This window comes from Lepisma saccharinum, chromosome 16 (assembly GCF_977018435.1).
Source record: "Lepisma saccharinum chromosome 16, izLepSacc3.1, whole genome shotgun sequence".
Taxonomy (NCBI): Eukaryota; Metazoa; Arthropoda; class Insecta; order Zygentoma; family Lepismatidae; genus Lepisma; species Lepisma saccharinum.
The window spans coordinates 4,282,295-4,307,531 of NC_139244.1; the positions used below are offsets into that span (position 1 = coordinate 4,282,295).

At 40.7% G+C, this 25,237-nt stretch overlaps 1 protein-coding gene across 2 annotated transcripts in view; it reads left to right on the top strand.

Annotated features, from left to right (window-relative positions):
• Positions 1–10,395: 10,395 nt before the first annotated feature.
• The window catches only part of fusl (transmembrane protein fuseless), a 362,638-nt gene continuing 347,796 nt past the window's right edge, over positions 10,396–25,237 (top strand). For both annotated transcript variants that reach the window (XR_014443485.1, XM_083137609.1), the window contains exon 1: positions 10,396–10,970. Coding sequence is in view for 1 of the 2 variants with exons in the window: in XM_083137609.1 (XP_082993735.1) it covers positions 10,470–10,970 (501 nt within the window). In the remaining variant the exon portion in view is untranslated. The remainder of the gene's footprint in view (positions 10,971–25,237) is intronic.

Sequence of the window (25,237 nt, forward strand, 5' to 3'; positions counted from 1 at the left end):
GATCGTTAAATTTTAAAACACCTAAGCAAAAACGACGGATTCTGACCGAAGCAAAACTCGATGAAATTGGTGCAGCGTTAGAACGTTCTCCAAATAAACCTCTACGCCGTGTTTCACAGGAGATGGGCGTGTCAAAATCATCAGCACATACAGCCACTAATCTACTAAAATTAAAACCGTACAGAGTTTCTATAGTGCAAGAATTACGTCCCCCTGACAACGTAAGTAGAGTAAATAATTTCTGTAATTGGGTTTTGCAGAATATTGTACAGAGCATTCCCTGACATTCGCTACGAGACTCGGAGGCAAGCGGCCCGGCATCAGCGCTTGTCTTTCCCCGTGAACGGGGCCGCGACAGTCTCTTTTTTTGGCTCTCCCTGCCTTCGCTCTCTTTCCCTTTCTGTTGACGTTGCAGACTGACGCCAGTATAATCCTCCCTCGGAAGTTGCGTTGCGTCGTGTCCGTGTGTTGAAGATTGTGGCTTAATATGGCACCACAAAAGTTTACATTACAACAAAGGATTTATCTTGTCGAGTGTTACTTCGTAAGGAGGAATTGTGGAGAAGTGCGACAACGTTTTGCAACGAAATTTCCTGGTGTTCCCGCTCCACATAGGACCACTATATTAAACCTCGTAAAAAGGTTTAGAGTAACAGGGTCAGTTCTGAATAAAAGTGGAAAGAAAAATGGGGAAATAAAGTATACAAAGACAATCCGCACACAATCCGTGAGTTAAAAGAGACTATTGTACGAGAAATCGGAAGAATTACAGTAGACGAACTTGCACGTGTAAATGCCAATTTCCTTCGGAGATGCCAAGAATGTGTTGCAGAAGAGGGACATCATTTTCACACCTTCTGTAGTGAAGGTTAGTACACAATAGAAAACTGTAATTTTAATAGTCGACTCTAGCGACTGTCGCAGACCCCGTTCATCGGGAAAGACAAGCTCTGATGCCGGGCCGCTTGCCGCCGAGTCTCGTAGCGAATGTCAGGGAATGCTCTGTAGATGGTATTGTTGATCCACAGTTAATATTTTTTTCGGATGAGGCATGGTTTCACTTGCGTGGTCATGTTTGTTCACAGAACAATAGATACTGGAGCGCTGAAAATCTTCGAATAATACACGAAGTTCCGTTACATGATGCAAAAATTGGTGTGTGGTGTGCTGTAAGTGCTAAAAGAATAATAGGGCCTATATTTTTTGAAGACACAATAAATTCAGAGAGGTACCGCACACAAATACTCGCGCCGTTTTTTCAGTTGTTATCAGATAATGAGAGACAATATGGGTATTTTCAACAAGGTTCGGCCGCAGCCCTTACCCCCGCTGATTCTTTGGACGCTATAAGGGAGGTGTTTGATGACAGAATAATTTCTAGAGGTTTATGGCCTTCACGTTCGCCAGATCTTACCGTATGTGACTATTATTTGTGGGGAACCTTGAAAAATAGAGTCTACCGAAATAACCCTCATAGCATCGACGAAGTAAAATACAATATAAGGGCAGAACTTGGAAGAATTATGGAAGAAGAACTTTTGCGTGTGAATCAAAATTTCATCAAACGATGCCAGGAATGTGTGAATGTAGGTGGACATCACTTTGAACAACTCTTATAACACAGGGTAGTGCTCGTTTTGCAATATTTCTATAAATGTCTGTCTTTTTTTTTAAATAAAAATAAGCGGGCATTACAGGCCCCAAATGTCGGCATCTCCGTCAGCGCCGCCCGCCACGCTTCTCCCAATCTCTCGGCTGAAGATCGAAATGAACGCACTACATATCGTACATATGAATATTGCCTGAAAGTCGTGTTTACGACCTCAAATTGTTCAGAATTCACTAAACAACATACTGGTATAATTGTCATATCACCTCGTTATTTTGAAACTCTTTTTAGTAAAAATGTTAACAATACTCGTAATTATATACTTAGTATATAGTAATGTCATGAGTTTTGCTGTCTCCGTTCATAGCCCCCCCTCCCAAATTTGATGGTTTAGGGGTCTCAGCCCCCAAAGTTGATGGTCTAGAACATTTCAAATGTGTATTTAAAGTTAAGTTCATGTTGCACAATTCAGAGTAAATTTTACAAGAGAAGCAAAATAATACATTAGATCCTCTTAAGCAAAATTATTTGGGGGGCTCTGCTCGTTAACATTGGGGGCCCCCACCAAGCCACATGGAGTCGGCGCCAGGGGGACGACGTTACCAGTACACTCTAGGGAAGAACGACTGTGACCCTTACACGGGTCGCTTCTGGTATGAAAAACCCAAATAACAACTAATTCGGTTGGTTAGTCCTGAGTTCCCATCCCGTTCCTCACCAGAGCGTTCAGAACCAAAGAATAAATTGTCAGGAAGAACTTAATGAATTAACGTTGCAGTGTTGTGCTGAAACTCTCAGAAATGGGCTTTACGCATTTATTTACGCTATAAACAGGTCTCAGATTCTCCCATTTACGTTGTCTAATTTACATTATGCACACTTCTCTAATGTGACTCCACGGCGGAACTGCAGAAATTGATAAGAAACCGCTGAAGTCCGTAAGATCTCTCTCCACACATTCTCCCTCGGAATCTGTTTCACACGCTCTCTCACGCCCAGTGTTGTCAACCTCTCGATAAGAAAAAGCGCTGTTTAATCTGTGAAATTATGCTAAATGATGATAAATTGTGCTAGGATCCATGTTGTAATTACAATAATAAGTTACTATTGTTGATAATTAATAAGAGTAATTTATTATTATAATTATTTTTCGGATGATTGCAATTTTGAGTTATGCATCTACTTTCCGAGATGAGTTCAACATTGAAGTAGAGAAAGCTTGAGGTGATTCGTCGACTACAATGCGGAGCATTTGTTTCATTTGTGACCCACAACTTTCTACTGATTTCTATTCGTGAAATGTTCCTCGCCAGGTAATCTGGGGAGAATAAAGAAAATGTGAAGAGGGTCTGGTTGTCCCTGGACCGGAAATAAGATATGGTTATAATTGTGGTACTATTATATAGGTAGTATGGGGGTGACACCTATAAATCATATATTTCGCACTTTTTTACATTGCTAACCTACTATTTTGGAATGCGGAACATTTCCTACATTTCTAACCAAAATGGCGGGCGGTAGCGTACTGGTTCAGGGCGCGTTGTGCGAGTGTTTTGTCGATTTATGCAGTGTTGGAACCTCGTTCATCGGAAAATATCTACTTTCGTGCCCGGATTAGAAATTATGCTAATACCTCGCAAACCATTGACGTTAGCCCCACAAACCATTCACGTTAGCACCAAAAAACAATTTTCCGTAAGGTTAGGTTAGGTTAAGTTAGGTTAGGCAAGCATAGTTTAAAAAATACTCGACACGTCATGTTCTAGTGAAAACACGGCGAGTTTGAAACACTAACTACGGGGAACATTGTGCTCTCGTGCAGAAAACAAATGGCGGCAGCAGGAACAGCGGGTCGGTCAGAGACTTTCGCAGAAAACAACATGTATTTGCATTAAAATGGATCAAAAGTACATTCACGAACTTCCACAACGCTACAGAAAATGATTTCCGTAAGTACTTTCTCCTGTAAATATGAAGAAATCCGTCACCCCTATACTATAATGTTACCATCATTTTATTTTTGATTTCTCAAATTATCGTCCATTGAAGTAAATTCCACCTCTCCTCATCCCCACCGAAGCAGGGTGGCAAATTATGCTAAATTTTCCCATTATGCAAACACACACACACACGCACACACACACACACACACACACACGCACGCACGCACGCAAAAAAAAAAAAAAAAAAAAAAAAAAAAACCTCGTCCACGAAGGCTCGCGCGGGTGAGTGGCGCCCGACCGAAGTCAACCGGCAACCGTACCGAAAGGCCCAGACCTCGCCTGAGACACTAATGCAGTCTCCAAGCACATTATAGCCCCATGTCTGGTCTTTTTGCCTAGGTGTAATCTTCCCCTCAGAATAGATCCAGTCAAGCAGGATTTCTCCCTTGGGGAAGCCTCCATTTCATGCAGGTATGCACTAGTATGCAACTCTGCCTACGTGGGCCATCGGGTATCTAAACTAAATCTGGTTTCAATCTTATGGAAATAAGATTTTTACCAGACGCCCTCTAACAGAGGGGCCATATTTATACTCACTCCCTTGTCGTGTGAGGGGTTGCTGAAAGTTAAAATTCCATTGGCTAATTTTAAACTCTTGAGAACGCATGGAAGAATCAAGAATACAGTATTTACAGTTGAAATCTGATTGATTCATTTGCTTTATTTTACTTTGCTTTTTGTGCCACTTTTGGCTAATTTGCGAAGATGGGGATGAGTGATGATATGATGAAATTGATGAATGGACACTCACAAACATCCATGCCCAGGTCAGGATTCGAACCCGCGGCCCCTGGTGTCGTAGCGCGATGTACTAACCACCCCGCCACGGGTGCTGGCTACAGTTGAAATTAAACTAACACTAATTTACGATCTGATCAGATCGCACACACACTCTCACTCACACACAAATATGAATTACCAATACAAACATAGCCTACATAGAGTGGGGGGGGACTGATGTAGCTAAAGCCCCCTCCGAAATTTTGTGAAAATCAAAAATTTCAAATAAAAAGAGTGAAAAACTCGGGAAAAGCCAGAGTGGTAATTGTAAACCTCCCTTGAAATGACATTTTTGAGAGTAGAAATATCTCAATATACGAAATATCCATAGGCGCTGACTCCATGGGGCTTGGGGGGCTCGAGCCCACCAATATTAATGATGTGGGTGCGGAGCCCCCCAAACAATTTTGCTTAACATGATCTAATGTATTATTTTGCTTCTCTTGTAAAGTATACTCTGAATTGTGCCACATGAACTTAACTTTAAATACACATTTAAAATTTTCTAGACCATCAACTTTGGGGGGTTGAGACCGCTAAACCATAAACTTTGGGGAGGCTATGACCAGAGACAGCAAAACACATGACTTATTACTATATACTAAGTATGTACAGAGGTTGTTCGCTTTATATCCGACCATTTTCGAATCGGTGCTGCCACCTGGCGTATCATGCTGGAACTATGGGTCTGCTGGCGGGAGCATTGTTGTGTCTGACCTTGTAGGTGCGTGGGTGTTGGTAGTGAATGTTATGAAATGGTGCCGAAAATTAACCGGTATTGGGTAGGGTTACGTAATGGCCCTTTTCCATGCTAAGTTTTCATACGCACGCATTGTGAAACAGTGTCTGGAGAATGGGTTAATACTCGGGGTGACTACTGCGAAAGCTATTGTGGTCCGTTACACACAACAGGCTCTCCTTGCGAAACATTCACCCACGAAAACCACCAGGAGAAGGGCTGCAAGCAAAGTGTCACCCGTAGTGTGAAGGGGGTCCGTCGATTGGTGTGCCAAGAAAATCCAACGACTCAACGTGATATGGCCCACAGATTTCACCTCGCACCGTCAACTGTGAACAAAACAATTCGCAAGCGCCTCAGGTTGAAGTGTGTGCGGAAGGCCCGTGTACACCACCTTCTACCGCGTCACATTGCCGAACGTAAAACGAACTACAGGAAACTGTATGAAAAGTACCTGGCGGGTTCCAAATGGAAGAAAGTTGTCACAATGGATGAATCATATGTCCATCTCACTGCAGTTGGTCACATTCGGGCGATCACATACCGTGACATTGACGGCAAGGGGCGCAGCAACTTTGTTCATCGGTGCAGGGAAAGTTTCCCTCGTGGCTTTATGGTTGTGACGGGATTCAGATATGAGGGTAAGTTGATGATACGCAAGGTGGACAAAAACGTGAAGGTGAATGCCAGATACTTCCAAGACTCCATTATGACACCTATCGATCGGAGAGACATCCCACAATTGTATGGAATGGTCGCGAACCAGGTGATGATCCATATGGACAAGGCTTCGAGTCATACCGCCAGAACATCACTACGTTTTTATCAGGAAATGGCAGAGGAATTAGGAATTCATGTCATTCCGTTTGAAGACATTCATGTGAAAAGCCCAGATGCCAGTCCAATGGATTTTTGCGCATTTGGACTGTTGAAACGACGTCTTCAACATCGCCGCCCGCGCACCCTGGATGGTGTATGGAAAGCTTGCAGGGAGGAGTGGGACAGAATTCCCATGCCTGTCCTGCGCCGGAGCTTGCTGCAATGGAAACTGCGATGCCGGGCGATAGTCCACAATGCTGGGGGTCCAATAGAACATGATCGGTGGTGGCGGTGCAGTATCTCTTAAGGTGAGTACCCGTCAAATATGGACGGATATAAAGCGAACAACCTTACTGTAATTATGAGTATTGTTAAATTTTTTTTACTAAAAAGAGTTTCAAAAGACGATGTGCATGAACTAGGGTAGTGGATGGCGCGTTCGGGCTACAAATGGCTCTCACATGACATTCAGAACGAGATATACCGTGCGTCCATTTCGATCTCCAGCCGAGAGATCGGGAGAAGCGTGGCGGGCGGCGCTGACGGAGATGCCGACATTTGCGGCCTGTAATGTCCGCTTATTTTTATGGACATATGCAGACATTTATATAAATATTGCAAAACGAGCACTAACCTGTGTTATAAGAGTTGTTCAAAGTGGTGTCAACCTACATTCCTGTCATCGTTTGATGAAATTTTGATACACACGCAAAAGTTCTTCTTCCGTAGTTCTTCCAAGTTCTGCCCTTATATTGTCTTTTAGTTCGTCGATGCTATGAGGGTTATTTCGGTAGACTCTATTTTTTAAGGTTCCCTACAAATAATAGTCACATACGGTAAGATCTGGCGAACGTGAAGGCCATAAACCTCTAGAAATTATTCTGTCATCAAACACCTCCCTTATAGCGTCCAAAGAATCAGCGGCGGTATGGGCTGCGGCCGAACCTTGTTGAAAATACCCATATTGTCTCTCATTATCTGATAACAACTGAAAAAACGGCGCGAGTATTTGTGTGCGGTACCTCTCTGAATTTATTGTGTCTTCAAAATATATAGGCACTATTATTCTTTTAGCACTTACAGCACACCACACACCAATTTTTGCATCATGTAACGGAACTTCGTGTATTATTCGGAGATTTTCAGTGCTCCAGTATCTATTGTTCTGTGAACAAACATGACCACGCAAGTGAAACCATGCCTCATCCGAAAAAAATATTAACTGTGGATCAACAATACCATCTACAATATTCTGCAAAACCCAATTACAGAAATTTACTCTACTTACGTTGTCAGGGGGCCGTAATTCTTGCACTATAGAAACTCTGTACGGTTTTAATTTTAGTAGCTTAGTGGCTGTATGTGCTGATGATTTTGACATGCCCATCTTCTGTGAAACACGGCGTAGAGGTTTGTTTGGAGAACGTTCTAACGCTGCACCAATTTCAGCGAGTTTTGCTTCGGTTAGAATTCGTCGTTTTTGCTTAGGTGTTTTACAATTTAACGATCCAGTTTCTCGTAATTTAAGGACAAGATGTCTAACCGTATCTCTATGTGGAGGTGAAACGCCTGGGAATTTCTGTACAAATTGCCTACACACGTCTCGACACGAGTCTGTTTTCACGTAAGTGTCATACATAAAAAATATTTGTTCTACGAGGGGGGCTGATAAGTTCTCGGCCTGACCCCCTTCCGCACATGTCATCCTGAAATCATGTATTGCATTTGAACCATTGATCTTTTGGAAGTTTAAGTGCCAGCTGGGATGATCATATCAATAACGGTTTTTCCTTTACAGGCCATTGATTGAAGCATAGTGCAGCCAAATGTGGAATTTACCAAGGAGGAGTTGCGAGGTGTCATGAAGTTCTTTTTCCTGTAACAGAAGTCGCCGAAGGAAATCCATGGTTGCATGCTAGACACATTGGGTTTACATTGCCCTTCACACTCCACTGTGAAGAAATGGTGCTCAAACTTTAAGCGTGATGATTTTCCACAGAAGATGGTGAAAGGAGTAGGAGGCCAGTGTCAGTGTCAACTCTGGAAAAAGTGGATGAGGTTCATGACCTGATTTTGAGTAACAAACGAATTTGTCTTAAGCGATAGCTGAGACCTTGCACATATCCAAAGAACGTGTCTGGTCAATAATCCATGATCAGTTGGACATGCACAAGCTTTCCGCGAAATGGGTGCTTAAACGTTTGAACGCCGATGAGAAACGAGGTTATAGCAGCTGCCGAACGGTTTTTTGCAGACCAGGAGAAATATTTTTTTCTCTCTTTCGGAGGGGTTAGATAAGTTGGAGCAAGAAAGTGCCAAGTGTGTAGACCTTCGGGGAGAATACGTTGAATAGCCTGAAACTTCCGTGCCTGTAGCTTAAGTCCTTCTGCGTCAGGCCAAGAACTTGTCAAACCCCCCCGTCGTAACGTGAACCTTGCGGCTGGCATTCCAATCGTCTCACTGACACAACACACATACACACTGCAATAACAGAAACAAGTAACGGTAAGTAACCAAGAATAACACTCTTGTGCACAGTACGAAATTAACATGCTCTTGGTTTACATTTGCTCGCCACTATATTGACAGCTGTCTTCATCTAGTCGCGAAGGAACAAAAAACTCGAGCTCGGAGATTTCGGATTGCAAGGAAGCTCACGAAAACCACTGACTTTTAACGGTTTCGTCTGCAGCGTAATCTTGATACAGTGTTGCACATTCGAAACCTCCAAACGATCCCCATCGACACAAAACTCTTTCAAGGACGTTACTGGTCAAAACTATGATTAAAATGTTTTATTATCTGTGGCTCTTAACAACGTTTCTAAAGCGTATTTATTTGTGTATATAAGGACAGAACTTGGATGAATTACAGAAGAACTTTTGTGTGTTATAACACAGGTTAGTGCTCGTTTTGCAATATTTATATAAATGTCTGCATATGTCCATAAAAATAAGCGGGCATTACAGGCCGCAAATGTCGGCATCTCCGTCAGCGCTTCCCGCCACGCTTCTCCCGATCTCTCGGCTGAAGATCGAAATGGACGCACTGTATTAGGGAGATCTGTTTTGCGCTCCGTGATAGCAGATATTAAAAGTCGGGAATATTTTGCTGTTACGTTTGGCGAAACTTGTGGCATATCCATCCGTGGACAATTAGTATTCTGCATTCGAACTGTGAATAAAAAACTTGATATTATTTAGGAATTCATGGGCCTTTATTAGGGGTGTGCGGGACGGGAAAAATTTTCAATTTCCCGACTAAGTCGGGAAATTTTCGGGACGGGAAATGTTCGAAATATCCCGAAGCTCTGAAAATCTCGAATTGTACACGTCATTTTCACTTTAAGTGATTTCTGGATTAAAAACTAACAATTTACCAAGTTCTAGAAATTGACAATGCAGAAAACGTCGAAAAATAACGACATTTCAAAATGAGCATTCGGTATATCCCGACTTTTCGGGATTCCGCACACCCGTAGCTATTATGAGATTCCGAACAATGAGGCCAAAACTTAAAAAAGGAAGAGGTGTGAGTCATTCATTAATTTATTTCAGTGATCAGAGGACCCCCCCCCTTAATAATTTTGACAAGTCGGCGCCCCTGGAAATATCGTACAGTAGACTCGCGATTACCCGAGTCCCGATTAACCGAGGGAGTGGTTGGAAAACATCGCGCTTCATAACGCACCCCCCTGTTTGCTTATGGAGTGAAGTCACCGTCCACGCTGCACGTGTTCGTTACATTGTCGGTGTATCCGATTGTTACGGTGATGTTTAAATCTATGTAGCTATAGGCATATTCTAAGCCAGTAATGTACATAGTTTGAGTTTCAAACGGAAAAGGTGTGTCCAAAAAACTATGAAAGACTTTTTGAAAAAGTAATCTTCTCATTTATGTTGTACTATAGTAATAAATAATTACTATACAGTTTTAAGTGTTGTTTCGTTATTTACGACCTATTAGTATATTATCTCCGTATTATCAGAGTTTTTCCGTATCCAAGGTAATCTCGGTCCCAATTAGCTCGGATAATCGCGAGTCTATTGTATATTCTACGCCCGCTGAAAGCAGCTATGTATTTATCCACCTTTACAATTCCAGCCCGTCCCGAAGAAAAAGAAACCTGCGTAGGCCAGTGATTAAACATAAGAACAAATACTGTTCGCAGCAGTAATGAAAAAATCAATGATGCCAGGCAGGGATCGAACCTAGAACCCTTGACTTATGAACAAGCTGCACCCCGCCCCTGAGGCTGAACGACCACAAATTGATTGACACAATAATTGGGCTTAGGATTCGCCAAGGGAGAATTGTACGCTCTGAAGTACGCGGGACGGTTGGGGGAGCATGAATGGGAGGGGGGACAATCTGTGCGGTTATGTCAGACGCATCGGATTTAAAGAGGCTTTGGGCTCTGCCGCAGAGCGTTCTTATCAGCCGGTTAGGATTCAGTGTAATGTGCGTTACATGAAAAGGTTACGCGTGACTCTTACGATGTGAGACCGCCAGGTTCAGAATGAAAAGTCTCCGAAGTCCGTACGTCTGTCTGTCCGTCCTAGACTCGCTGATATCTCTCTTCGTCGTCGCCCCGCTGGTGGTTGGGTACTGGAGAGGCACGTGGGGCCTCCTGGACCTCTACGTGTACCCGGACAGACCCGACTATAGCAGTTTCGTGTGCACGGGCATCGGGGTAGCGCTGCCTTTCTTCTTCACGCTGATTCAGCAACCCCTGAAGAGTTCGCTCGAAGGAAGGACTCAGAGTGTGACGTATTATGTGGTGTCGCGGCTGTACACGGCGGTTTTCTCCTTCGGGTGCGTCAACAACTGGAGGGGGATATGGAAGCTGGTGGACCACTACACGGGGGTTGGCATCCACTCGTCGCTGGCGTCGCTCGTCGTGGGCGTCGTGGCGCTGTCGGCGCTGCGGACGCTGAAGAACGTCGGGGCGCCGCCGCTGGGCATCGCCATGGACTACGGGGACCGTTACTTCACCTTCCCCACGATGTTCCGCATATCTGTAAGTTCCCGTTTCAACTATTTTATTTATTGTTATAATCTCGACACCGAGGCCTATTCTCAAACATCCACATCCACCAATATATACTCTGGATGTTCCGATTGCCTCTCCCTGTTGCACCCATCTCCTGGATCGGAGAGACCATGGGTCTTATCGGGAACAACGGCCCAATCATGTCTTTATATATACTGATGGTTCTAAACAAGACCAGGGGGTGGGACGTGCGTACAATATTCCACAAATGAGGATCACTCACAGATACAGACTTTCGGGTGACACATCAATATTCACAGCAGAATGCTTTGCCATATTAAGGGCTATAGAATTCGTAATCGATCATAACCTTTCTTGCTTGTTAATTCTTACTGATGCCATGAGTGTCCTCCAAGCATTAACCACACCATATCCTCTCCTTTGTAAACAATCAATGTATGTTCAGTTCATTATTAAGCATGTACAACAGGCAGTGCAGAAAAACCTAGACATACAATTTACCTACGTCAAGGCACATCATGTCAACATAGGCAATCAGAGTGTAGATGAATATGCTAAACAAGCTATCAGACTAGAGCATATTACTGTAACTCCCCTCCCATACACCGATTTCTTACCTAGTCAAAAAGAAAATACAATCTCACTGTTACGGATGTTGTGTAGAACAATTTCAGACTAATACCTACAAATGGGTGGCAGATCTCACATGCAAACGCCCCTGGTTTTATGCATATAATCTCCAAAGAAACCTTTTGACCTTCATTATCCGATTGCGGACAGGACATGTCCGTACCAACTCTCATCTAGTTCGTCTGAACATTCTTCCTAAAGAACACTGTATTTGTGGGGTAAAACATCAAGATACTAATCATTTATTTCTCCAATGTCCTGAATTTCATCAACAGCAATCATTACTTTACAGTGGATTAAGAAAGTATCATGTCCAATTTCCTACATCTATCATCAGACTACTATCAGAACCGACATTAGCTATTATGTGGATATTATATGGATATGCCAGGAGATGCAAAATACTAATTTAAACATCGACTATTCAAACCACACACACATCCCTATGGTTTTTTTTAAAAAAAACATGGTTTTGGGGGAAACAGTGTTCAGTGTGACATAAAAATTGCTAACTTTCTAGTGATTCGGACCACAATTTGACTTAGAGCCTATGTCCAAAATCGCAATGGAACGATAGGGACATGTGTGAGAAGAAGTTCCCGTTTGCTGCATGGGTGAATGATCTGTGAATGGTTTGCTTAACTCTACACATAGCAAAACATGTCAAGGAGAGACACAAATATGTTGACTCCAATCAGGGTAGATGAAAATATTTTTTTTAATTTAAAAATCAATTTGATGATTTATTTTATTTAAATCACATTTTTTGTTCAAACCGATTTCTTTATTTAGAAAAAAACACGGTTCAAATTGCTTTTATTGGTTGTGGCACCATACATATAGATATATGTTTTTTTATAGAAAGGCTTTTTCTAATAAACGGAGCTGCAAAATACTATTTGAACAGTTCGATTAAAGCAAATAAAAAAAATGTAAATATACAATTTTCTGTTTCTGATATGTATATATGAACCTACCATGGAAATGTTTGTTGAGTGTGTTAATGAAACTAATAATAATTTCAGTAATTTTTCTTCCAGTGAAAATAAAACAGTCTGGATATAATTGTAACTTAAAATATTCTTATAGACTTTGTAGCTGAATTTTGGCAATATTTTAAATCATAGTTTGCAAAATACCAGCTGCCATGTTTGTTTACAGTTTAATGAAAATGACACTAATTACGGTTTAACATGATTATTGAATTTTAAATCAAGATAAATTTAAGTGTGTTTAAGGTTTACATAATACATTTCCTTTCGTATGAGCTTCACACAATCAGTACATATATATTTTGTTTCCTTTCTTAGTGTAATAAACACCATTAAATGATTACGAGATTAATGTATACTTTCACAAAAAGTGATTTTGATGTCTGGAAGATCCTAATGTACATTATTTTGTAAAATATTTACTTAACCCATTTGGCTACATCAAACTTACTTCACCGTAGTTATGTCAACTAATCGCTAGATGGCAGCTCTGTGGCTTCATTTTATTCTCTGAAATATGAGTATGCCGTTTGAAGCAATAGATGTCATGAATTGAACTTAAAGGCACATTAATGTTATTGTATAATGTACTATTACCGCGTTAGTCAAGGTCGTGGTCATTTTATGTATTATTTAGTAATTTTTATGTACAATAAAATTACATTTTTTTCTTTCGCAAAAAAATACACACCATAATTTTAAGGTTTCAAGTTCATTTTATGTGACTGGATATGTAGCAACAATTCATTTGGTTGCTATTGTTACGATAATAACCTTGTTTCCAAATGGCAACATGCAGTTAGGGCATTTTACAGTTCCAATATACCAAAATCGAAGGTCTAAAGACAATTGAGACCATGGGGAAAAATCTGGCGAAATTGGAATTCAGATCTGCGAAAAATGCTAACAACTTTCTCTCTCATCCAGTTCTAATGAACAATAACTGGTTTGCTTATGTGCCAGCACATAAAGTGAGGAGAATGGGTGTAATTAGGGGAATAGATACCTCATTTACAGATGATGAATTATTAGAAAACATAAAACCTAATGTTTTCAACGTACTCAAAGTGAGACGAATAATGAAATACAAAATTGACGAAAATGGAAGTCGAATTGCTGAGCCAACGAGATCAATAATATTGACATTTGATGACCAAATCTTACCAGCATATGTAACTTTATATTATTCAAAGATTGATGGAGAGCATTACATTCCCATGGTAAAGCAATGCACAAACTGCTACTATTATGGGCATTTCAAATCTAACTGTAAGAGTAAATTGAAGTGTAAACGTTGTGGGCAAAATCATGAATTCTCAAGCTGTAATAATAATGTCATATGCATTCACTGTTCACAAGAACACTGGGCAACAGACAAGGACTGTCCAGAAAAACAGCGACAAAAGGATATAGTGAAGACTATGGCGCTTGAGGGCCTATCTTATCATGAAGCTGTGAAAAAATACCCAAAAGCTACTTTAAATACTGCATCAGTAGTACCGAGTGAGAACAGAATATACAACATGTCTTACGCATCAACATGCAAGGAAACAACACAGACCCAATATAATAATAATGCAAATACTTATAAACAAGAAATCCAATACCAAACGCTTCATCACCAACTACCTAACAAAAGAGCTTTTAATTACGCTCAACAAGTGGATCGTAACCAGGAAACAACAAAGTTATCCCAGGGAAAACGTCCAAAATCATCAGAAACATCTCAAAATCGAGAACAAAAAGAAAGACAGAAACCAGCGACAATTGACAAAACAAAACCACATTGGAAAGAAAAGCAGCAGAGTGGTTCAATGAACTCGGCTTTAGATCAAAAAGACAAATTACTTCCACTATCGCAGAAAATGCAAGCGAGTTCAGATTGTGGATCATCAATGAATGACCCTTTTTTAACAAATTTTTCTAAGTATCTAGCAGGAATATGCAACTTCGCCAATACCTCGTCATCACATAACATGAAACAGGATTGGTCTGTTGTAGCATCAAGTATAATAAATTATCTAATTCATCACTCAGAATGCCAGGCAGGATAAAGAGAATTATACAATGGAATATTAGAAGCATAATTCCAAATATACACAGTCTAGAAAACATTATTCACTTTTACCCAGCAGACATTATATTAATTCAAGAAACGTGGTTGAAACCCGAATCAAAAATTAAAGCCTATGGATACCACTGGATAAGACACGACAGAGATGACGGATATGGTGGAGTGGCCATAGGGATTAAAAATAATTATAGGTATGAAGTAATACATTTAAGGAATATGCCTGATAATATTCAAATAGTTGGAGTAACAATAGATAGTACTACATTTGTTACAATATATAATCCACCTTCGTCTAAATTACTGTATTCGTTCTGGTGTAATCTCTTCCAACAACTTCCGGCAAATACTTCTATTATAATCGGAGGGGATATTAACGCACATCATCCATTGTGGGGTTGTTATGGTTCAGATATGTCAGGGAAATCTCTGTGCAGATATATTCAAGAGTCAAATGTAACAATACTAAACGATGGCACTCCCACATATATCTCGAGACCAAATGAAAATCCTAGTGCCCCTGACATAACACTCGTGACAGAGAATATAGTTGCAGATATTAACTGGAGAGTTCTGCAAAATCCATATAATAGTAATCATCTTCCAATTTTGATATCATTTGATTCAAATATAGATACAACACTTATATCTAGTAATCTTCCGGAAAGACCAACACGTCCATACTATTCTAAAAATATTAACTGGAACGAATTTTCAAGGCAAATCAATCTCTCTACTGAAAATTACCAACAACAAAATTTAGGGAAAGATTACGAAAACTATACATCACTAATTAAAGAGAATTTGAACAGATCTACAATTCCCCGTCAACGTGACTCGAAAAGAAAGATTGCTCCGTGTGGTGGACGACAAACTGCCAGAAATTGATAAACGCTAGACAAAGTGCATTCATCAAATATAAAGAAAACCCAACAATGAACCACTTCTTGAAGTACAAAGAAACAGCAGCCAAAACTCAAAGGTACTTAAGACAAATTAAGGCAGAGTTTTGGAAAAAGTTGTGTTCCTCATTAACAAATGAATCATCCTTAACCACAACGTGGAAAGTTATTAACAGAATGTCTAATGCCAATAATATTAGTAGATATCATGGAGGCGACATAAGCAGTCAATGGATAACAGAATTTCATCAAACCCTAACACCAGACTCCAGCGACTGTGATTTTAATGCCATATTAAATTCAATGAATGAATTCACACCATCAACATTGGAATGTCCATATACCAGTGCAGAACTAATAAAAGTTATAAGTGAAAGGAAACCTTCGTCGTCACCAGGAATGGATGGCATATCATATGAATGTATACAAAACTTACCGCAACTGGGGATAGATAAATTATTAGAACTTTATAACGTGATATGGAAGAGTGGACAAGTTCCCCTTCAATGGAAGGAAATTGTTACAATTCCAATCCTTAAACCAGGAAAAACACCAGGATGTTCTAAAAATTATCGGCCAATAGCACTAGCATCATGCTTATCAAAAATTTATGAACATCTTATACTTAATAGAATTACTTGGTGGATTGAATATAACAATATATTACCAAAATATCAAATGGGATTCAGAAGAGGAATGGGGACAATAGATGTTTTGACTACACTTATTTTAGACATATGGTTGTCAATTGTTCGTCGCGAATTTTGTATAGTTGTTTTTCTGGATCTTTCTAGTGCATATGATGCAGTGCTTATAGATTTGCTTGTTAAAAAACTAAAAAATCTCAATCTTCCTAAGCAATTTATTAAAAGTATAGTTGGATTATTACTACAGAGAAAAATTTATGTTCGTTACGGTCATCAACTTTCAAATGCTCGCACAACTAGTCAAGGACTTCCGCAAGGTGCTGTGTTAAGTCCAACATTATTTAATTTGTATACTTATGATCTTGGTAAACAAGTATTGAAGTATGCTAGATTAATGCAATATGCAGATGATATTGTTATATACAAAAGCAGCAAGAATCTATCTGATGGTATAGAGAAAACACAACTGGCTTTAAACGAATTATGCACATGGTGTGGTAACAATGGCATAAACATTAACGTAGAAAAATCATCTGTAATTGTGTTCCATAGAAGAAGATTACAAACTCCAGTTGTGTTAGACATTAATGGATCACACATAAAACAAACTAGGACACACAAATTTCTTGGCATTATGTTGGATGATAAATTGAAATGGAAAGCCCAAGTAGAACACATGGAAGAAAAGGCGCTTAAGGCGTTTAACATTATAAAATGTCTCACAGTCAAGAAAAAGTGGGGAGCAGATCCTAGACTACTCCACATTGTTCACAAGCAAATGCTAAACTCAAGATTAGAATATGGCTCTTTCTTGATGAACAATAATCTAAATTGGGCATTTGGGAAAATATCTTCAATACAATATCATAGTTTATGTAGAATCTTTGGTCTATGGAAAGGAACACCGAAACAGGCTACGTTTGTTGAAGTAGGAGAACCACCATTTCATCTACGGGCGCAATATCTTGCGAGAAAATTCTTAATGAAAAAGATGTCTTCCATATCCAGTCCGATAATACCAAAGTTATCACTTTTACAAGCCTTAATGTCATCAAACCGTACAGCTAAATATAAATTAAATCTTCCAATCTTATTCACAGCATACAAGTCGATTAAGGATTTCATACCGAAAGTTATTAGATTTTCAACGTCTCCGTGCTTTACGACAGACTATTTTAAATTAGCAACAATACTTCCCGTTCACTTTCCTCCATATCCAGATAAAGATACACGAACGTCAATGCCAAGTATGGTGAATAACATATTCATGGAATATGTACACTCTGTAGTGCATGAAGATTTTTACATAGTATATACAGACGCATCAAAGTTCGCAACTGGTAACACTGGAGCTGCAATATATTGCAATAATCTAATGGAATACAAAATCTACCCATTACCAGCAGAATTTTCAATATTCACGGCGGAAGCATTTGCTATTCGTCAAGCATTGTTGTATATACAGGAGAAAAACCTCAAGAGGGTAGTGATAGCCACTGGTTCAGCGTCAGTCTTACACTCCCTGGGATCGATAACAGCTGATTACTATGTAGACTGGTACATTGTTAACATAAAAATTTTGTATCACAAACTAACCAACTCAGGATACAGTATTTCTTTTGTCTGGACTCCTGGGCATACATCCATAGAAGGGAACCACATAGCAGACACATTAGCCAAGTACGCAGCTGAAGAATCAAGTCACCGATCGCTTCGGATCAAATTTTCTGCAAAAGCGCTCGACTCGCATGCTAAAATAGAATTGTTGAAAAGTTGGCAGAAACAATGGACAATTACAGGGAAGACTAATGGGAAAAATTATTATTCAATTCAACCACTTATACCTAAAGAACCTTGGTATCAAGACATTAACCTCTCAAGAAACTCTTTAACAAGTCTTCTTAGATGTCGGCTAAATTACACCCTAGCACCTAAAGACCTGTATACTAGGAAGATTGTTCAATCCCCAATCTGTCAGTGTGGTGCAACTGAAGGAACACCTGATCACATTATATTTGAATGTCGCCTTAATGTAACTACGCGTGATTATTTCTTAAGAGATCTAAAAGAAGCAGGATATAATGGCGCATACGCCTTGTCAACACTTTTGAGGAACCCAACGAAGAAAATAATATATGTACTTAAAAACTATATTGTGAGAGAAAATATTATATTATAAAATTATGAAATGGTAAAATTATGAAATGGTAAAATTATGAAATTGTAAAATTATGAAATTGTAAAATTATGAAATTGTAAAATTATAAAATGTAAAACAAATGTAACTGGTGCATAGCAGCAAAGCTACAACCAAATATACATTTATATATATAAAAAAAAATATACTTGTTGCCAATTGGCAACATGATGCAAGAAGCAAGAAGTAGCAGATGTAACCACAGAAAGTAAAGCATTGTAGCACATTTGTACTGCTTCCTGTGAGCATCGAATGTAGTGTCATCGCGTGATTTGTAGTTGTGGGAGTTTGTTGAACATTGGAGTTTTATCTTGCTGTGTGTGAGGTGTGGTCCAGGACGATAGAGCAAAGTGTTGACAATACGAGAGGAGGCTGATAAGTATTGAGCTTTACTCAGAAGAAAATGAGCTAGGAGGCTGTAATTTGCAGGGTGTACTGGTCAATTCTTATATACAGGGTGTTTCAGAGCGACACAGACACTACCTTTTTCTCGAGAACGGGAGATCTTATCAAGTTGAAACAAAAAAAATCACCACTAAGTTGGACCCAAAGAATCCGTAGAAAGTATTTGCAACAGCCCGAAAGCCACACTTTGTGGTTTTAGTGGGGGGCACATGCCCCGTCCGTGCGATTTTCAAATAGGAAGGGTATCTTTGGAATGCAGATTCGGAAAGGTGGGGAAAAAATAAGATTGTCATATGAAACATTTGTCTGTACCACCTACCGTTTTCTGTGACCTTTAAAACGAGGTATTACTCGACCCCCTTGCCATTTCAAATTTTCGAGTTCTTCCCTAACTTTAGACCCCCTTTTTTGGGTCACGCGGTTTCATCCTTTTTTAGTCCCGCAGTCATCACGTGGCATATCGCTGGAAAGCTTGTGTCCTGCACTTTCCGAAACTGTTATGGTGCTGCACTTATCTTAATTCTTAAGCTCGGTATACTCGATTTGGCTCACCTTCCTTTTTTTGCAAAACCATTTTCTACACGGAAATGGTAGTGTCTGTGTCGCTCTGAAACACCCTGTACATATGCAATGGTGCAAAAATCGAATTTCTAGATTTTAACGTCCCTTTGTTTTTCAGGTCCAAAGTGAAAATGGCAGCATCTCCAGAAAAGCTCTCCAAGGGCGCCATCATGTTGCAAATCGTTGTCCCTTTAGGTGTGTTTTCAGATCGGGAAACAGATAATAGTTATATGGACCCAGGGTGGATGGGGCAACACTTGAAAGCCTAAGGAGGCCTGTGTCGCCATTGCTTCACCTGTAGTGTGTGGCGAGGCATTGTCATGCAACAGAATGACGTCTTTGGAGAGCTTTTCTGGAGGTGCTACCATTTTCACATTGGACATGAAAAACAAAGGGAAGTTAAATCATAGAAAGTCTACTTTTGCAGCATTACATATGGAAGAATTGACGAGTACACTCTGCAAATTTCAGCCTCGTAGCGCATTTCTTTCTGGGTAAGCCTCAATACTTCTCAGCAGCCCCTCGTGTACGGTTTGTGAATGACGGCGGGAGTGTGAGGCAATTGACACAAAGCCAGTGGTAGCGAATTGGATCTTGATTTCGACGACAGTGACGTGGACACAACCTTTAATCCGAAATGTATAGGGTTGGGGACAAAAAAACTGGACCGTCTCATGTTGTCAGACATTCACAAACTATTATTTCACCTGCCGGCCTCCGTGGCGGAGTGGTTAGTACATCACGCTACGACGCCAGTGGTCCCGGGATCGAATCCTGGAGTGGGCATGGATGTTTGTTAGTGTCCATTGATCAATTTTATCATATCATCACTCATCCCTATCTTCGCAAATTAGCCAAAAGTGGCACAAGAAGCGAAGTAAAACAAAGCAAATCAATCAATTATTTCATCTACAATCACCCATTCCACTACTTTCCCCATCTGGTCACGTCACCCCTCCCCCGTATCTGCTCATGTTCTTCTTTCTAGAGCACATTAACTTAGCGTTTAGAAGAAAGTTTTGTTTCGGACCAAGTGATATGAGGCGGGCCAGTTTTTCGTGGACAACCCTGTATAATGTTGCAATTTGTATCTTATAATGGTAAATTTCTCGTATCGGACAAACGGATGAAATTCGCTAGTTCATTTAATTTGAATATTCGTACTTACATATTCTGCATTGAGAAACATTGCTGAAGGTTGCATTTCGCTTATTTCACGGAAATAAGCTCTATTTGCGACATATCGAGTAAGTTTTCTTTGTTTCTTTTTGCCTTCGGTAACACGCAAACTGGCGGTCACAGTTTCACTACCGTACTCGGCATGCAGTGTTTCCACTCCACTGCACCCCAAAATACCTATGTAGCCCCACAAACCATTGACGCATAGCCCCACGAACCATTCATACATAGCCCCATGAACCATTTCCGGTAAGGTTTGGTTAGGTTGGGTCACGTTTAGGTTACAACAGTTAAAAATTCGTTTAGAAAAAAATATGCTTAGCCCCACACATCATTCTCGCACAGCTCCACGAACGATTGACACATAGCCCCACAAACTATTTGCGGAAACGTACCTTCTTCAGTTACAAAAACAAGTGTTTGGAAACACTGACCGGGATTACGTCATCACACACAGGCAACATCCGGCTGGAAGGAAATGGATATAACAGCTTTCGTGCATCGGTCACACATTTATATCGAAAAATAGATGATTTACCGGCAAAATTCAATGAACGATGCGAGAAAACACTTCCACAAACTGTACGATTTCTTGAGTCACATATTATTTTTCTCGATTTCGTGAAGATCGATTTTTAGAATCCTCCTTAACAAACGATGCCTCCCCGATGCCGCTGTCGTTGCCTTGTAATCGAGGGGTTCCGGGTTCGATACCCGGTGAACGCACATAGTGGTTCGGATCCTATTTTAAACCGTAGATCCAGTCCCGATTAGTCTTACTGTGCAAGAAGTGGACTTAAATCCCGTCTCAACCCCTTAACAAACCTTTCGAACAATCAAAAATGTAAACAAGTAAATACGTTTTTTGTCACTTTGAGGTAAATTCTCATTTTTGGCTATTTTTGGTTCATATGAATCTGCCTCGTCTCCTCCGTGGCCTGTGCTTTGTGCTCCGACTGCTGGACGGCATGGGTTCGAGTCCAGGGAGCTACGAGTGAGTACCGTAACCCGGTCATAGAAAACTCATATAACGGCGGGGGGGGGGGGGGGGTCGACGTGCTGGCTCCACGTCACCCCATTACTGGTTCAATATCTCCACACCTCTAGGTAGGATTGTCGGGTGATAGGTCAGGGGCTGTCGAGCCACTGATTATTATTATTATTATGAATCTGCCTCGCTCAATAAGTTTATTTTATTGAGTCAAGCACAATAGCCAACTCTTGCAATGAGTCACTGTAGAGATATACATGTGTGGTCGGACACATATTTAAGCATCTAAGGAATAATTATATTCTTGTGGTAAGGAGTCGTTGTCATTTAACAAACTTTATTGATTTATTCTATCAGCATTATTGAAAATATTGTGCCATCCGGAACTTAACAACTTAACAAAGGCACATTGATTGCTTAATGAGGCATTTTTCTTGTCTTGCAGAGCAGGTTCAGTTTTGGAGTATTGCAATGCTTTACACAGTCCGTTCGAAGAATTTTGAGAATACTGATATTTTATCAGAGGGACCGCCCCGAATAATTATCTGGTGAATATCATCGCAATTAAGATGCCAATTTTCCGGTGCAACATGTCTGTTGTCACTCAGGCTGAAGAGCCTGATGACGTTGGCAAAGTTTAGATTCATAGCTGGCAATACTTACGACCTTGGCAGGAAGGAACTCTCATTGGCAGCATGTTGACAACTGACTCAAGAAGCCCCGCGACCGACAGAACTCGAAGTGCTCGGATCCTATGCTGACATAAACTTTAGTGATTATATAAATAAATAAATAACCCGTGGCTCTACAGCCATTGAAGGGCCTTGGTCTACGTATCTCCCGATTGCCAGTCCCCCTCCCACAACCCTACCTAGAGGTGTGGAGATCTTCAACCGGTAATGGAGTGACGTGGGGTCAGCACGTCGAACCCCCAGCCGTTATAGGAGATTTTTCTGACCGGGTTATGGTACTCACTCGCAGCTCCCCAATTTCCTCACGATGGTGGGTTGCCACCGGTCCTACCAGAGACTGAACCCCAGGCTGTTACGTACCCAATAGGACCAAGTAATGTAAATAGTTTGCCAAAGAGGAATAGAGATGGCAGCACCAGGCGTGCAAGATTAAGAATTGGCATAATATATGTGAATAACTTTATAAATAAGAACAAAGCAAATTGGAAAGATGAAAAACAATATAATATATTATAAGAAGACAAAGAATAAATATGAAATAAATAAATTAATATATATATTTTATAACTCAAATCAGTGATCATATGTAAGTTAATATGAAAATTAAGGAAGTCAAAGCACGGATACAAGTTTGTGTCTTTGAACAGATATTGCATTTGTCTGATTGATTTATCATTCCCATAGCGGAAATTTTGTTTACATCAGTGGCGTGCGCGTTCCAATCGTCGCCCCACAGCACTTTTTGGTTGCGCGTATTAACCGTAGCAACTACTTGGATGCGCGTGTCAATCGTTTGCACCAAGTATACACTCTGTTGTACCCAGTTAGTGTTGGCGCGTTCCAATCGCAGCTGCAAGGGAGGATATTAGTATTATTCCCAAAGCTTAAAGGAAAAGGATAAAGGAATTCGTTAAATAGTCAAAACATAAACAAATTGAAATCCAGAGTGAAGTTTACAAAGAAGACAAGAAGGAAGTCCATATCCAGATCTGCCCATTACGAAGGAAGTCCAAATAGAAGAATATTCAAATAGAGAAAATAAATAATAAAAAACATATTGATATGAAAATTGACTGTAAACGAGAAAATTATAGAAGAAAGTAGCTTATCATGTAAATATTCTTACTCCATGTATCCTGTGTTTAAATAATATATTTGTCTAAACGTCTCCATTGGAAGGCATCCTGTCTGGTTTCGTTGTCTACAAAGAACCCTACCCTGTAGATAAGCTAGCTGAGTTTTAAGATTAAGGTTTATGTACCTTTGCACCAAATGAAGGTAGCAAGGCGGACTTGAACCCATCCGATCCACTATGTGACTCCACGGAGTATCGAAACCGGGATCCTTGATTACAAGTTTGAGACGTTACTGCTACACCATAGGCAACCCCTTTATCCCAAAGTAACTTTACAAACACTGTTAAGAGTGGTTTGAACTTGCCCAGGATCAGGGGTTCATCCAGAATTTTCCATCTGGGGGTGTGAGTTCATATTTAGAGGGATGTAAGGCGGAATTTAGAGTCAAAATGTTTAATAAAATTTGGCTTCGTGAAAATTTTAGGGGGTGTTGAGGAAATTTTGGGGATTGCCAAATCACTGGCCAGAATAGGTGCAGGCAGAAGACTGACGTCGCTGCAGAAATGAACTTTTTGGTTTAGGAATGCCAGAAAATTACCGTAAGTAATACAATATCTGCTCTTCCGGAGGAATTCCGGGGGAGAGCGGCAAGCGCCTTGCCTCTACAAAGTCGGCGCCTCATGCTTTCAGTCTGGGCAGTTGCTGTGGAAACGATATTCCTCTGGTCCAGGAGATTCAACCGATCAAACGAGCCTCAGCAGGGGCACGTGACGTAACACCATGGGCGGCGCTTCGCAGCCGATACCCTCCAAGATTGCGAAAAGTGTTCAAGTAGCGTTTGGACGACCGACACGAGTAAAAGACTCGAATGCAAAACGCCAACCATGAAACCCTACCGTGGTCGATATTACGCGTGGCTCTCCTTCCTCGATGCTCTCTTGTCGCTTTTCGTAGTGGCGCCTCTGGTGGTGGCGCACTGGAGAGGATCGTGGCACCTGGCCGAGTACTACTTCTTCCCGGAACATCCCCTGAAAGGGTGTTACGTTTCGGCGGGCGTCGGTTACGGGTTCCAGCTCGTCTTTTGTCTGTTGCAGAGGACGCTGCAGAAGCTCTTCGACCCGAGGAAGCACTGGATCGTTTACTACGTCGCCTCGAGGATCTACACGGTGGTGTTCAGCGTCGCGTGCGTCAACATGTGGCGAGGCGTCTGGTGCGCTTTGGACATTCTGATTGGCTTCGGCCTGCAGTCGGCGGTGGCGTGTCTCGTTGTGGGGTCGGTGCCCCTCTTTCTCCTCAGGACGATCAAATCGACGCTGGCGGTTCCTGTCATGATAGTTGTAGATGCACCTGACCAGTATTTTACATTTCCGACGATGTATCGTATTTCCGTGAGTACCAACTACCAATGTGTTACGATTTTGCCTATAATTTCTACACTAATCTACGAAAAATCGTTAATTGCATAAGAATTTCAAACTCAAATTTACCTAACCAATATATCTTGCAATAATGTTTCGTCTGTCAGACAGATTGTTCTGCAAAGGAAAATTGTTTTATTTTTCAGACATATTTCTTTCCATTCCTCGATAAAAATCAAAGCTAAACTGTGAGAAACTTGCCTCAGGGCATTTATAAATACGAGGGTGGATCATTAAGTATCCCACAACAATATTTTCCCGCGATGTTATTGTGGCTGCGACGTTGAAATTTTACATATGTATAGTTTGAAGTTCGCGCTAGAGACGGCATTTGTTCGATCAGGTATAACTCTTGCGGCAGAAGCGTGAACTACTTAACAAAGATGGCGCGCCTGTTATTGTCGTCAACGTGTGAAAAACAAAGAGCTGTAGTTCGTTTTTTGTGGGCGAAACGACAAAACCCTAGTGAAATTCACAGGGAAATGTTGGGCGTGTATGGGGAAGACTGTTTG